The 13,767-nt window shown below is 55.6% G+C and overlaps 2 protein-coding genes across 5 annotated transcripts in view; one reads left to right on the top strand and one right to left on the bottom strand.

Annotated features, from left to right (window-relative positions):
* The window catches only part of LOC134151721 (transducin-like enhancer protein 1), a 27,087-nt gene extending 20,865 nt beyond the window's left edge, over positions 1-6,222 (top strand). Inside the window, exon 16 of the mRNA XM_062596537.1 lies at positions 6,089-6,222. Coding sequence (XP_062452521.1) covers positions 6,089-6,170 — 82 coding nt within the window. The 3' untranslated portion in view covers positions 6,171-6,222. The remainder of the gene's footprint in view (positions 1-6,088) is intronic.
* The window catches only part of TLE2 (TLE family member 2, transcriptional corepressor), a 20,200-nt gene extending 6,433 nt beyond the window's left edge, over positions 1-13,767 (bottom strand). For 3 of the 4 annotated variants that reach the window (XR_009960896.1, XR_009960897.1, XM_062596538.1), the window contains exons 1-10: positions 12,847-13,767; positions 12,640-12,737; positions 11,834-11,897; positions 10,660-10,704; positions 8,535-8,597; positions 8,222-8,296; positions 7,544-7,736; positions 5,142-5,158; positions 1,558-1,659; positions 1,000-1,044 (exon numbers count right to left, since the gene is read on the bottom strand). Coding sequence is in view for 2 of the 4 variants with exons in the window: in XM_062596538.1 (XP_062452522.1) it covers positions 1,000-1,044; positions 1,558-1,659; positions 5,142-5,158; positions 7,544-7,736; positions 8,222-8,296; positions 8,535-8,597; positions 10,660-10,704; positions 11,834-11,897; positions 12,640-12,737; positions 12,847-12,870 (726 nt within the window). In the remaining 2 variants the exon portion in view is untranslated. The remainder of the gene's footprint in view (positions 1-999; positions 1,045-1,557; positions 1,660-5,141; positions 5,159-7,543; positions 7,737-8,221; positions 8,297-8,534; positions 8,598-10,659; positions 10,705-11,833; positions 11,898-12,639; positions 12,738-12,846) is intronic. The other variant, XM_062596540.1, reaches the window with a different exon arrangement.

Here is a 13,767-nt window from a genome sequence, read left to right as displayed (position 1 = left end):
TGGCTTTTTCCTCTCTGAACAAAATTAGTAGTGACAACAGATTCATAGGACGCTGGTAGCCATGGATTCCTTTAGCAGAAGGGGAGGTGACCAGCCCATCTCCCAGTGCCCCCAGGGAGCCAAGAAGGGCCCCTCAGCAGCCCCTTGTCAGCATTTCAGAGGCAAGGCCACCCATCAGCTCTTGCACTCCCATAACCATTCAATTAGGTCTGTGATTTTTATCACTGTAATTACACCAATGAGCAGTTTTTATAAGTGCCATTTTCCGCAGAAATGCCAGCTGATGTGCCTTTCAGGGCTTATATTTTCTTGGGAAAGTGGCAGGAGGAGAAAATGGCATATGTGTTTTCCCTTCCCCTAGTCTTCTAGAGGAAAAAGGGGATGTCCCCAAAAACATCATCTCTGCCAAAAATAACTGGACTGGGATAAAGTGATGTTGTATCTGCCTTGGTGGCTGAGGAAGGCTGCACCAGAAGGCCTTAAAGTTTACTTGCAAGGGACTTAAAGTCAGTGTACCCACTGCAGTCTAGACACAGTCATGGGTTCAGTGTGTTTTAAAGCAAAGGTTTCTTTTAGAGAAGGCACTGTAGGTGACTGCCCAGGATGGGGACTGGCAGGGGCAGGACAAGGTGGGGTGCTGCTACCTCTTCACCTGCTTGCTCCTGCAACCTCCATGTGCACGTGGTGCCAGCAGCAAACCCACCTCCCTCGGCTTTCATTGCAGCTTATCAGCCTCCCCATATGGGATGCTGCAGGAGAAGGGCTGAAATGGGATTGCCAAACAGAGTCAAGGCAAAGTTGAGCCCTGGCTGGCACAATTTTCAGCCCAGAGCACTGCTTTGGGCTGACACATATCCTCACCAGGCACTCCTGCCCCATAGCAGTGACCAGAAACCTGCTGAGCCCCAAACTCAGGAACCAGAATCCTAAACCTGCTGACTGCAGCTTGAACTTGATATTCTGCAAGGCTTAAGTGTGCCCATAAGGCTCTGGGCTCACCTCATCCACCACAAGGTTGTAGTCACTCTTGTCCCCATCACTGTCCTGCAAGAAAGAGAAACCCATGAAGGCTCAGTTAAGAGTGGGAGAGGCTGGAACCAATGCTGCATGCTGCTTCTTGGCCCCCACCAGCCAGCACAGAGACCCCCATTCTCCCACCACACATTGGATCTTGGAGACAAACACCACATCATGCAAGCAGTGATTCCAACCCTCTGTCCTGAGGGGTCTCTTCAGGTGTGGGGGGCCCTTCATTTTGTTCATTTACTTTTGCTGAGTTACTGCCCTTTCCCTCTCTGGCCCTTGAAACTGCTGGGTCTTTCCTTGTGCACAGCCATGCCATCTCTAAGCTGAGCTGGGGTGTTTGGCCCGATTGTGCTCCAGCTACCCCAGAGAAGCTGCTCCAGCTCACACGGTAGTACGGTCTGCAAGGCAACCATATGGGGATGTTCTCCACTTCTGCTTCTTCACTCCCAGGAAGGGACAGACAGAGAAATTCCCCCGCCACCTCCATGACCCTTCCCATCTCCCACGGCCATGCTCTGCAGCTGGACTCACATAATGCCCAGGCAAGTCCTTTTCTTCCCGTTTCCGCTTCAACCCTGTGCTGCCCATCTGCTCCTCATCCTGCAGGCTCTCCGAAGGGGAAGCAGAAACACTCTGAGCCAGAGGGGGAAGAGGAAGGTGAATGAGCTGGAGAGGAGAGCAGACGGGCCGCAAAGCAGTGCCAACCACGTCTCCTCTCTAGAAGAGTCCTCCTGATGCCAGCCAGCATCTAGAATCCAGCCAGCTATTTGTACAACGTAGGCCACAGCTGCTTTGGGTGGCAGAGGTCCCCTTCCCCTGGCTGAAGAGACGCCAGAGCTAAAGGAGGGAGGTATTACTCTCCTCCTCTGGGTGGACACCTCTGACATCCCCTTATTGGCCTCCTGTGAACCCTTGGCTAAAAGTCTTTTAAGATGTGCATTTAACTGGGGGCAGAGATGGCTTTAGTCCATTGGTTTAAGCAAGGCTGGTGCAGGTGTCTTCAGACTCCTGAGTTCCAGCCCAAGTTCATTTAGCCCAAGTTCATTTAGCCCTGATGGAGTAGGGAAGAGGGAAGGAGGATGGACATCTCTGTGGGTCAGCTGCCCTAATCATAGATGGAGAGTCTCCTACTGTGGGCAGTGAGGTTCAGCTTCGTTCGTATTTATAAGGTGCTCAGAGACTTGGGAAGGTCACCTCCTTTTCCCAGGCCTGCCCCAGAACATCTGTGAAGGCAGTTGCCCTCACCCTTTTCCACCACCTTCCCCCACTGGAAGTCAGCCAGGACCCAATCCCCACCCCCCTGGACAGAGGGAGCATGGGCAGTCCATCAGCCCAGCACTGCCTCAGCCATGGCAAAGCACCTCCCTGGCAGGTAAGGCTGGCTGGCAAAGGGAAGAGGGAGAAAATAAAGCCACACACCCTGCTGGGAGCCAGGCAGGGCCACCCGCTTCCCATCTTCACCGGAGCAAAGGAGTGGATGACAGGGCAACAGCCCCAACTGGCAGATAAGCCCTGCTGTGAACTGCTCTGCGAGGAAGGGATGTTTGAGCGGGACAGGGGAGAGGATAAGGCATCGCAGCCATGCCCCGACCGAGCTGTTAGCACACAGGGCTACATGAAACCGAGAGCTGAACAATGCAGCCTCCCCAACCCCTGGACTGGAGAGCAGATCTGCCCCTTTGGGAGATAATAAGGCATAGCGGGAGTGGAAAATCCCCACTGGAGCCTGAATGTTTACTTTGCCTTAACCCTGCTGCTGCAGGAGTCAGTGGGGCTTGGAGAAAGTAGGATGGGGGCAGAGCAGAGATGAATGCCTCTTCCCCCTTCCTCACCCTCCCCCCCAGTGTGTTCCAGCCCACTTCCCACTGAGCCAGATTGTGTGGAAAGCCATGGGGGTGTCTTAAATCCCTTCCCTCCCCCCTCCTTGGCTGCTTCCTCAGATGATAATACAATCAAGTGGTTCCTGCCCACAGACCAGCCCGCCCACACACTCCTGCTCTCTTTAATGCAGATCAGCACGTGCTTAGGGGCCTGGTCCCATGGCACCAGCTTACAAACCAGAGGAACATCAGATCGATGCTGGGTTTTCTGAGAGAAGAATCTGCCTGCTGTGTTCTGGGGCTCACCTCTAAAACTGGTCTTGCTTTCCAAAACACCCAGGGTTTTGGGGGCTGCTGCAGTTTCCAGGGTGCAGCTCCCTAGCCCTCCCAAGGACTATTTTTCAGAGCTGTTGATGCTAACAGGAAGGAAATGCTCCATCTCAGAGCACCAACACTGTCATTTACAGAAAAGTCAGGAACCTTGCCACATACAACCATAGAGCAAAAAAGAGTGGTCCCATCCCTATGGTGGTCCTTGGAAAAGACAGCCTGGTCTGTCTCAGACGCAACAGAGTGATCATTTCTCTCTCTCTCTCTCTCTCTGCCATCTGATTGCAAGCTTATAAAGATCAATGCCAATTGCTCCCCAGTGGAGGGCTAGTTAACCCTTCCTTCCCCGGCCTGAGCTTGAGCTATAGCTCCAGCTTACTGAAGCCTTGTTTTGGGACTCCTGACAAGGCAGGAGTACAGTAAAAATAGGGGCCAATGCTTGGGGAGGAACTGACATTGCTGGGCTTAGGTAAAGAGACCTGTTCAGACTGTTTGCTAAACTAGAAACTCTCAGGAAGGACAGAGCTAGCTATTTCGGGAGCAGCGCTCGACCTTTAGATACTCGCAACAGCAAAGAGTCTCTGAGTCAAGCGGAACTAGCACCTCCAGCTACAAACCTGCCTGGCACCTTCCTCAATGCACACACAGCCCACCTGAGCCAACACAGCAAAGGGATGGGAGGTTATGATGAGCAGAACCCTTTGTCTTGTTTTTTCTGCTCGGATTTCCTCCTATATCCCTCAACACATGTATACTCCCCTTAGCTGCCTCCTCATCCTCCAAAACTGCAGCTAGGTTCCTCTAAACCCAAGCCTAGGTTCAGCCTCAAGTGAGGACCCATGTGTTGCCCTCTGGAGAGGGCAGAGCTAGCCTCAGCCTGAGGTCTCCAGAGGCAGAAGGAGATTAAGACCCCAGCCCCTCTCCCCATCTGATCCCCATGCAACTCAATGGTTTGCCCTTTCCTTCTTGGCATGCTGAGCCCTTGCAAACTCAGCACCCAGGGGAAGGCCAGTCCTAGAAGCCAACTGCCTTAATCAACTTGTGTGCAAATGCAAATAGCCTGGAAAGCTGACCGACAGTGGTAGGGAGAGATGTCTCACGTCCTCATGCACCAAGTTGAGGAGGAAGAAGAAAGGAGCCCACGCAGCAGAAGCTGCCACTGCACCACTGTAACCTGAAGGCCCTTAGCAGAATGGGAGCAGGGTGTCTGGACCATGGTATATAGCTCTCAAGAGAACAATGTGGAGCTGTTCTGCCTGCAAAGCTGCCTCCCCACCTCCAGCTGATCCTCCCCTGAGGAATCCCGTGAAATGGCACGGTGCCATGCAGAAAGAGAACCCCAGACCCTGCTGCTCCCTCCCTTTGTGCTGAACCATGGCCTCTCAGGCTGCCACCAAAAAGAGAAGAGCAGCTCCTCTATCTCCAGGCTGTTTACTTTCAAAGGTCAGGAAACAAAACATTCCTGGAAATCCTACCGCCAGTGCTCACAAAGGGAACTGGCTGCAGTGCCTCCAGAACACGCAGCCCCTGTGCCAGCCCCTCACTGCGAGCCCTCGGGCACTGAGCATGAGGCCACCATAAAGTGCAGCCCATTTCTTCCCTTGAATCCTTCATGCCACAGCCACCCCAGGATCCAGATTCTCTCTAGCAACACAAAGGTCTTTCCAGGAACAGACACCAACACAGGGGACTCTGAACCAGCTCTACTTTCCTGCCTGGGGACTAGAAAATCTAGGGCAAATGTCCTGCAAGACCTGAAAGAGTTAAGGAAGCAGGACCATGCACATTAGCAAAATCTCTCTTAAAGTACCCTGGAGATGCTCTAAGTGACACTCAAGGGGGCTGGCAGGCTCCCAGAGTAGCCCAGGACTTTGTGAAGGAAAAGCCATGCCACCCACCCATGTTACCAGAAAGCCTGTTCCCACCACTGGCCTGGCCAGAGCCAGGCCTGTTGGTGTGACTTACCTGGCTCGGGGTGTGCTCTGGTGTCCAGGCAGCAGGACAAGAAAGCATCCGGGAACATCCATGGTGGCAAAGAAGAGGGAAGGGAAAAAGAAGAGGCTGTTAATGCCATGGCTATGCTCAAACTGCAGAGTGGGGGGGGGGGGGGGAGAGAAAAAAGGAGGGACAGTGCAGTATAAAACCAGAGGAGATAGAGAAACCTAGGCTGAAAAATGAGCCTGATTTCCCACTTCGTCAGTCTGCAGCATGGATTCTCTGGTATCTAATAACAGGCGGGCACGCTAGTCTTTCTCTGGGAAGCATGGAGAAACCTATCCTGCCATTTACTACCAAGAAACTCATTAGAGCTTTGAAATCTCCTGGCTGGAACTGGCCAATGGGTTCCAAAGTTATTAAGAAGCAACAAGCAGACCAGCTAGCTGAGGCCTGGTGAATCACAACCATTCCTTTTCCCTAGGAAGCTATGCTAAAAAGCCCTGCTTAGAGAGCCTTTGATCAAGGATTTTTCACATGCAGCACACAAAAAAACAGCTTCATCTCCCTGAGCTCAGAGAAGGAGTGTCAGGCATTTGCTCACAAACCCACCCACCAGGTTATCAGTTGGGGTCTTGCATTGCTCCCCAGTGACTTTTCACTCCGAATGATCGCATCAGCATTTGGAGAGGATATATGGGTCTTAGTCTCCACTGGCAGGAGGACAGATGTTCAGGAATGAGGCAGGAGGGTATCAGGGGATGCCAGACTCTTAATGTGTGCAGCTGCTGCAGGACTCCAGTCAGCACAAAGCAGGGGAAGGGGGGAGTGGGGCAGGTGCCTGGAATTATCACTTCAGTGCTCGCTCAGTTTGATCCACACCTGCTCTGGCTAACTATGGGGGCACCAAGGATTAACCTAAACCACATGTAGCATTTTACTAGTTTGTTTTTTATTTGTTTGTTTTTGTTTTAAAGAATCATTGTGGGTGTCTGTGTGGCCTCTGCCCTGACTGGATGCTGGCCAGACTGCTTTTTCCCTGCCCAGGATGAGCTCTAGCCCATGCATGATGCAAGCTGATTCTGAAAGCATTCAGCAGAGGCTGCCTGGTCTTGAAGGGTTAAGGAAGGCACAGCACAGCCTGCCTTGGACCTTTTCTGGAGTTTGTTTTTCTCCTCTGGGGGAAGGCCATCCTTAAAGAAACACCGACAGAATTAAAACTGCACACACCTGTGTGCATGGGTGCAAACAGACGTGCGTGCATACGTGGACAATTCCCTGATATTATTTTCACTTTTAGATCTTACAAGCAAAACTAGATCATTAAAAAAAAATGAAACAGTCTCCCCCCAACCCAGTGACCAGTTTTGCTTTGGACACCTTTGTGTCCTGTTACAGTAGCACTTCCAGACCACACATCAGGGACCTTGTGAGCTGCCAGCACCTTTCCCAGAGAAGCCTGCACAGCAGGATCACTAAGACCACTACATTTTACTGCCTGTTTCTAGTCCAAGGACCTGTCTTGCTGTCCAGGCCTTGGAGTGCAGGTCTGGAGTCTGCGCCTCAGTTTGCTCATCAGCAAAAATACCTGACACCTGCACTCTGTAGAAGGTGACCTGAGCTCAGAGTGGCTGCTCCTTTAGAAAATGCTTCAAGAGCAACAGGCCACCAGCAAAGCTGGGTGTTGATATTAATTTTCCCCAAGCCTGCCAGTAACATTCACAGAGCTGATTTAACAATGATTAATTATTGACGATGTTTGTAAAGCACTTCATGATTCTGATAGGAGGAGGTACCCATAAGGATGAGGGATGATTGCTATCTACAAGGCACTGCACAAGCAATAAAGCTTTCCAAATTCCTCGTCACAGACCTGCGTCTCCCACAGTTTCTACCAGGGGCTTGCAACAGTAAGATGTTTTCCCTTAAAATCTCAGCTTCCAGAATCAGATGAGTGCCTGAGAACCTCGGTGTAAACTGAGAGGGTTTCTCTGCAGAGGGGGAGCTCACACCTACCAGCTGCCTCTGTAAGGTGGACCCCAATGCTGGAAATACCCTGGAGAGGCAGAAGGCCCATGAGCACATGCACACCCAGAGCCCCACTGCCCAGCACTTGGGGTGAGCACACAGCCACTCCCCATGCTGCCACAAGCTCTCTGGAATCATCACTGCATGGCAGCTGTTCCCTTGCTCAAAAATAGAGCCAACCTCTCGGGGCTGCAGATATTTAATTAGCTGGATCTGTCATTTGCTGTACCTGCTGCTCCCCTCTGGCCTTGGGAAACAGCTGCCACACATTGAGGAGCCCTGGGAAAGGGGCAGAGATGTGAGAAAGATCCTCCCAGTGCTGCCTGGCCACCTTTGGGACTTCTGCCTGACCCTGATCCAACCAGCCTTCGAAGCATTAATCCAGCTGCACTTCATCTCCTTACCTCTATTCTCCCCATCCTGGACCACTCTATCTTCCTTGGCAGCGAGCTGTGACTGCGCCATGAGTGCCCCTGAGAGGGCCAGGAGCCCTGAGGTACTGCCGACCCCCGTCAGGCTAGATGGCTGCATGCTGGAGGGGTGGGGGGTCAGCGGGATGGGGGGTGCATGGTGGGAGAGGTGCTGAAGCTGCTGCTGCTGAAAGAGAAAGAGCAAATGATCCTGGATCGTGGGAGGAGACAGCCGCACGCCAGCCATGCCCGCACCCCAGAACAGACTGTGTGAAGTGCATTGCAAAGCACAATGGGATGAGACATGACACGAAGGACAAGGAGGGGAGCAGAGCTGTCAAGCTGCACCGTTTTGGTCCCATCCCTTGCCCTTTCCCCCATGCAGCACCTAGAGCATCCCCTACACAAGTCAGGATATAACTCCTGAAACACGACAGACAAGCCCAGCCCATCGCTTTCCCCTGATCAAGTTGGCGCAATTGGGGCCAGGGAAGCTCCCAGAGGCTGTCTGCCTTCTTCGTTGCACAGTGGTAAACCCTAATCACCACAGCAGAGCACCTAGGCTTGTCAGGGTACAAAGACCTTGGTTTCCCCCATCATTACACTGCACAGTCCAAATCTGCAGTGGAGTAGGGAAGAGGCCTCACTCCCTGGCCTGGCGGGGCAACTCACCCCCACGATGCTGTTGAGTTCTCCCATGGTCACCTGCTTGGCCCGCTCCACCGCCTGCAGGACCTGCTGCTGGTGCTGGGAGGAAAAGCCCAGGGGTCATGCAGGGTTTGCAGCCGCAGATCTCACACGGCCCCGACCCTGCACCCAGCAGTGCTAGGGCCCACATGCTTGCGGTTGGTGTCTCCTTCCCTCCCTCCCCAGTCCAAGTCCAAGTCCCTCCCTGAACCTCCCTTTCTTCAGGCTGGATTCCAGTTTCCCCTTTCCCAAGTGCCTCTGGAGAAGCCCAAGCAGTCCGGCGCATGCCCCCTCTTACCTCCTGTGTCAGGAAGGGTATAATCTGGGCACAGATGGCACTCAGTCTCTTGACAATCTCTGCCTGTAAGAGGAGGCAGATATCACTACCGCAGTGGGGCGGAAGGGCTCTAAACCCCATTCCCCCTTCCCCCGTTCCTGTTCCCCCCCCTCCAGTAGGGAAGAAGACAACCAAACATCCTGCAGATGCACTGAGCTCCAGGGAGTTAAGCGCTCTCCACCCTGCATCCACCTCAGTGTAAATCCTCACGTTGCCTCTCTATCCCTGCTGGGATTTCCTAAGCTCCTGCCAAGCAAGGACTCTGCCCAGGGCTCTGGGACCCTCCCAGACTGTCAGATTCCCTGGGGCACACAGGAGGGAATCTAACTCCTAAATCCCTCTGTGGATCCAGGCCAAGCCAGACTCGGAGCTGTCGGTCCTTTTGCAGCCCAGTTGGCTTTGCTTAGCCCAAACCCATCTTGTGTTTGTGGGCTGCTGCTCTTGTAGCCAGCGGGCAGGCTGGTAGGAAAGGAGAGCAGAGCTACAAGCACTGGCAGCGGACCACTGCTTGTGCCACTTTCCCTCTCCTCGAGCATTGAACTGAAAGCCATGGGGAAAATAAGGATGTGCATGTGTGTGGGGGGAATCCACACAAATTAATTCAGCTTCCTCTCCCCACCCCCAATCTCTTCTGGACCTTCCCATGAAGCCCCTCATGACACCTGTTCTGTCTCCTCCAGCCCCAGCCAGATCAGGAGCTCCCACTTCCTGCCCCTCAGAAACACTGTGGCCAACCAGGTACTTCCAACTGCTGGTTACAGAAAGCAACACTGAGGCTCAGGGCACCTCAATTTACCTGCCCTATCCCCAGCAAATGGCAGCAAGGGAAACACAGACAGGCCAGGTGCACCCTATACTCCTCTACAGGTAACCCAGCGAGCCTGGCTGGATCCCTCCCTGGGACAGGAGCCCTTCCCAGGGGAAGGGGCTGCAGCTGTGGCCGTTCCAAAACAATCCTGTGTCTCTCAGGGAGAACCCAACACCCTGGCTGCAAGTGTGTTGTCCCCCCCCCCCCCACCCCGGCACTTGCCAGCAAAGGGACTGGCTGCTCTGAGGTGCTTTTTCATCTCGGGTTTCTACAGTCTCTGAAAGCATTGCACAGAGGTCAAACCATGCACAACGCTGGCAAAGAACAAAGAGGATGTTTACCACAGCCCATGCCTGGCCCCCAGACACCCCATCCCCTGCCAATCCAGCCTGCTGCTGTGTGCACCGCAACTCCCACGTGCCAGCACCAAGGACTAGGAGTTGGAGATCCCGTCCTGGTGCCTTGCAGTGCCCTGCAGCTGGGAACAGGACCAGTCGTGCCAGGCCCTGGCTGCCCCTCTCCAAGCACTCAGCTATCCATCCCCACAAGTGGTGGTGGTGTGAGGGGGCCTGAGTCCCCTGCGGCTCAGGCTACCCCTGGATCCCAGTCCCATCAAAGCTGAGAGTGCATGGGGACAGCAGGAAGATGCTGGAGGGCCCTGCAGCTCTCCCTGTTAACAAAAGGAGCAAACTCAGAGGGGCTGAGCCAGCTGGAGGAATATGGCAGTTGACTTGCCACTTTGTCGGGCATTGGTCCAAACTAATTTCCCTGGCAGAGAGCCTGTGATGACTAGATTGATAAATCTGAAGAGGGAAAGCAAATTAACGCTGGAACAAAAGGGGAACCGGGGAAGGGTGAAAACACTCCTCTGGCTTCAGGAAAGGAAAAGGGGATAAAACAATAAAAAGAAGAAAAAATAATAAAAAGAAAAGAAAGGCAATCCATTTGCCCCTGGGCTCCAGCTCCTGCTGTTTCCTCCACTCTCCCTCCTGCATCTGGGGTCCCAGGGAACCACTGCTGGCAGGTACACGCACAGGGACTGCAGGATGCAAGGCTAGACCTTAAGGTGCTTTAGGATCACAGGGAGGAGGTTCTGCCCAAGGTATCTAACAGAACTCAGTACCCCATGTTCCAACTACTGCTCAAGGCAGTCCTTCACCCACAGTTGTGCTACGTCTCCCATGCTGGTAGCAGGAACACAGAAAGGAAATCATTTTCCAACAGTGTCCCAACACAAATCTCTTCCCCCGCCACTGACGTAGACCCCAGCTCACTCACCTGCTTGTGCATTTCAATGTTCAGCCCATAGGACATTTCATAATACTGAAAGGAAAATGACAGTGCAGCCTGGTTAGGATTTGCCTGAGCAATCGGCCCTGTTACAGCCAGGGGGTCCTATTCTGGCCTGTCCCTTCCTGCTCTTAACTCAGATCAACTCCCTGATGCAGCTTCCCATCTAGTTACATGGGTTGTCAGGCCTATGCAGAGAAAAAGATGACATAAGGTACCTCTTTCACCAGCTGAAGCCAGTTGCAACTCTAGCAGCAGACTTCTGTCCCACCTCCCCCGAGGACAGGGGAGAAGGAGGCAGCAAGTTCTGCAAAGCTGCCCCTGGGGCCAAAGGACCTCATTCCTCCAGCAAAGCCCATCTCAGACAGCACAACCCACCTCTGGGAGTCCCTGAAGCTGTGAGATGTGGGAGAGGATCCCAGCTGACGAGGTGACGGGAATATGTCCTGCAATGCTGATACCCTCCTGTCATCACCCAGGGAATGGGGTTGCCCAGGTTTAAGTCTGTTTGCTGTCAGGAGGGGGTAATAATTTATGCTTCCCCCTTCCCTTAGCGGGGCTGGAAATGTCAGATGCTGACAGAGAAGTAATGTTACTCCAATTTTCCAACTCCCATCTTCCTAGCTTTCTGCCAGCAGTGTTGCTCCTCTTCTTGCCCAAAACTGCCCTGCAGGAGCCTGGGACAGGCTAGTGGTAGCCGGTAGGCTATTAAGACCACACTGGCCACTGCAGAGGGGGTCCTGCCCTGCTCTTTTTAAAGGGAATTTCTCCTCCCATCCAAAATAACAGCCTCAGAGTATCACTTCCAAGACATTCCCTCTTGGGAGAGATACAAGGAGGAGGAAGGAGACCTTTAAGAGACCAAACAGAAAAAGGGGGAAAAAGGAAAATAAAAGAAAAAAAAAACTATGGCATGATTCCTGGGCTCAAACAGCATCAAGTACAGCAGCAGACATCAGCAGAAGAGACAGTCGTTGCTAGGAATAAAGATTAACTCTTTCCTAACTCATGCCCCCAGCCCCAGGACAACCCCCTTGGCCAGGCATCTGCTTAGTGGTGGATTCTCAACTGGGTGAGTGATGGAGAGGAGCTCTGGCCCCAGGACCTTGCCGGGAGGGCTGGGGGTCAAGTATGCTTTGGAGGGGCATGGGGGGCAGCTCACCATCACATAATGTCTCTGCATCTCAGTCTTCTCACTCACCAGCTTCTCACATTCCAGTTTCAGGCTGTAAAGAGGTTCCATGGTTTTCATTCACAGACCAACATCTCTTGCCCTGTCCCCCTCATGCCCACCCACACCTCAGGTCTTAGAAAACTTGGCTTTTCTCCTACCTTTCTCTCACCCTTTCCACCTCTGCCCCAAAGTCGCATGGCACCACAAGGGTGTCGCACGTCCATCCCTGACTGCTGCTACCGTCCTGGGTGCCTCTGGAGGGACCTGCACCTGGCCTGTGGGGCTGTGCCATGTGCTGTCCATGCAGCCCCTGTGGCCCTCAGGGCTGGTCCATCTCTGCCCACCAGTCCTCCATCTCCACGGCACGGCCATCTCCTCCACGCCTCCCTACGCTCGGCTTGGCCGGAGGAAACAAACCTCAGGACCCTCTCAGCATCTGGCACCCCAGTTCACAGCCTCGCTCATTCTAGACCGCTCTCCCTGCCTGTATTAATCGCCCCTTCACAAGGACCCCTTTCCCCATCTTCTCCTGCACCTAATGCACTTCTTAATATGGTCCTCGTCCTCCTCCTTTGCCAGGACCCTCCTTTCTCCATGTCCTCCCTCTCTCTGGACACCATGGCTGTGCCTGAGCCCCACGGGACCCCTTAGCCCCCTCCCGCCCCCACACCTCCTCCGCTCCGCACCAAGCCCCACACCAGACAAGGAGCCGTTGCCCTTACCCCCTTTCCTCACCCTACAGACCCCACTCCCTCCCTCCCTCCGAGGCCCGGGTCCCCTGCCCGCCCACCCACCTGTGATACTGAGCCTGCAGGAACTGAAATTCCTCCTTAATCCGGTCGCAGATCTCCAAAATCGAGAACTTGAAGGGCTGCCCGGACTGGAGGGGAGTCTGGGGGGAGAAGGCGCCCGGCCGGCTGCTGACGGATGTCCCGGCCCGGCCGCGGGCTCCCGCGCCGCCGCGCCCCGCAGCGCCCCGCACGCCGGCCGCGGGCACTCACCGGGTGCCGCCCCTGCGGGTACATCCTGCGGGTGCTGCCCGGGGGCCGAGGCCGCCCCGCGCCCCGCGCGGATCAGGCGGGGTGCAGCCCGCTCCCGCCAGGCCGGCGGCCCGAGGGCGCTTCTCCCCGACGGCACCGGGGTCTCTGCGTGCTCCCCATGGGGGCCGGGGCGGCTGGAAACGGGAACGGGTCCTGGAGCAGGGGGAGAAACGAATAACAAAAAATAAAGAAATGGAGCGGCAGGAAGAGAAGGTCAGTGAGAGCGCCGGCCGGGGCGCAGCAGCCTCCCCGGCGCGGGTGGAAGCTGCCTCCCGGCGCGGCCCGGCGAGCGCCGCCGTCCCCCGGCACCGCTTAAGGTGGCTCGTTCCTGCAGGACACGGCGGCAGGGCCGCCCGCGCCCCGGAATGGGCGGGAGGGCACCGGCAGGGCGGCGGGACCGGCGCGGCACCGGTGAGGGCAGCGGGCACCGGCAGCGGGACCGGGACGGGCAGCCGGGATCGGGCACCGGGCCAGGCAGCGGGGACCGGGGAGGGAGAGCTGGGCAGAGCAGCGGGAGGGCAGGGGGGGGCCGGGAGGGCAACGGGCGCCGGGAGCAGGCACCGGGGCGGGCAGAGCAGCAGAGGGCAGCGGACTCGGGCAGGGGCATCGGGAAAGGCAGCGAGGCCAGGCAGGGGGCACCGCAGAGGGCGTGTCGGGCAGCGGGGACTGGGCAGCGGGGCACCGGGCGGGGCACCAGGCAGGGCAGCGGCCGCGCAGCCCCGCCGTGCGCGCAGCTTCCCGCCCCGACGGGGCCCAGAGGCACCGGCTCCGCAGGCGCCGCTCGTGGGGCCAAGCCGGGCGCCCTCGGGGGGCGAGAGGGCTCCGAGCACGGGTCCGCCCCTGGGCCGTTCCCGCCCGGACCCGCTCTACCGGCCGGGAGCC

This window comes from Rhea pennata, chromosome 27 (genome assembly GCF_028389875.1).
Source record: "Rhea pennata isolate bPtePen1 chromosome 27, bPtePen1.pri, whole genome shotgun sequence".
NCBI classification, from domain to species: domain Eukaryota; kingdom Metazoa; phylum Chordata; class Aves; order Rheiformes; family Rheidae; genus Rhea; species Rhea pennata.
Note: the sequence above shows the minus strand (reverse complement) of the source record. Positions and strands in the feature narration are given on the sequence as shown.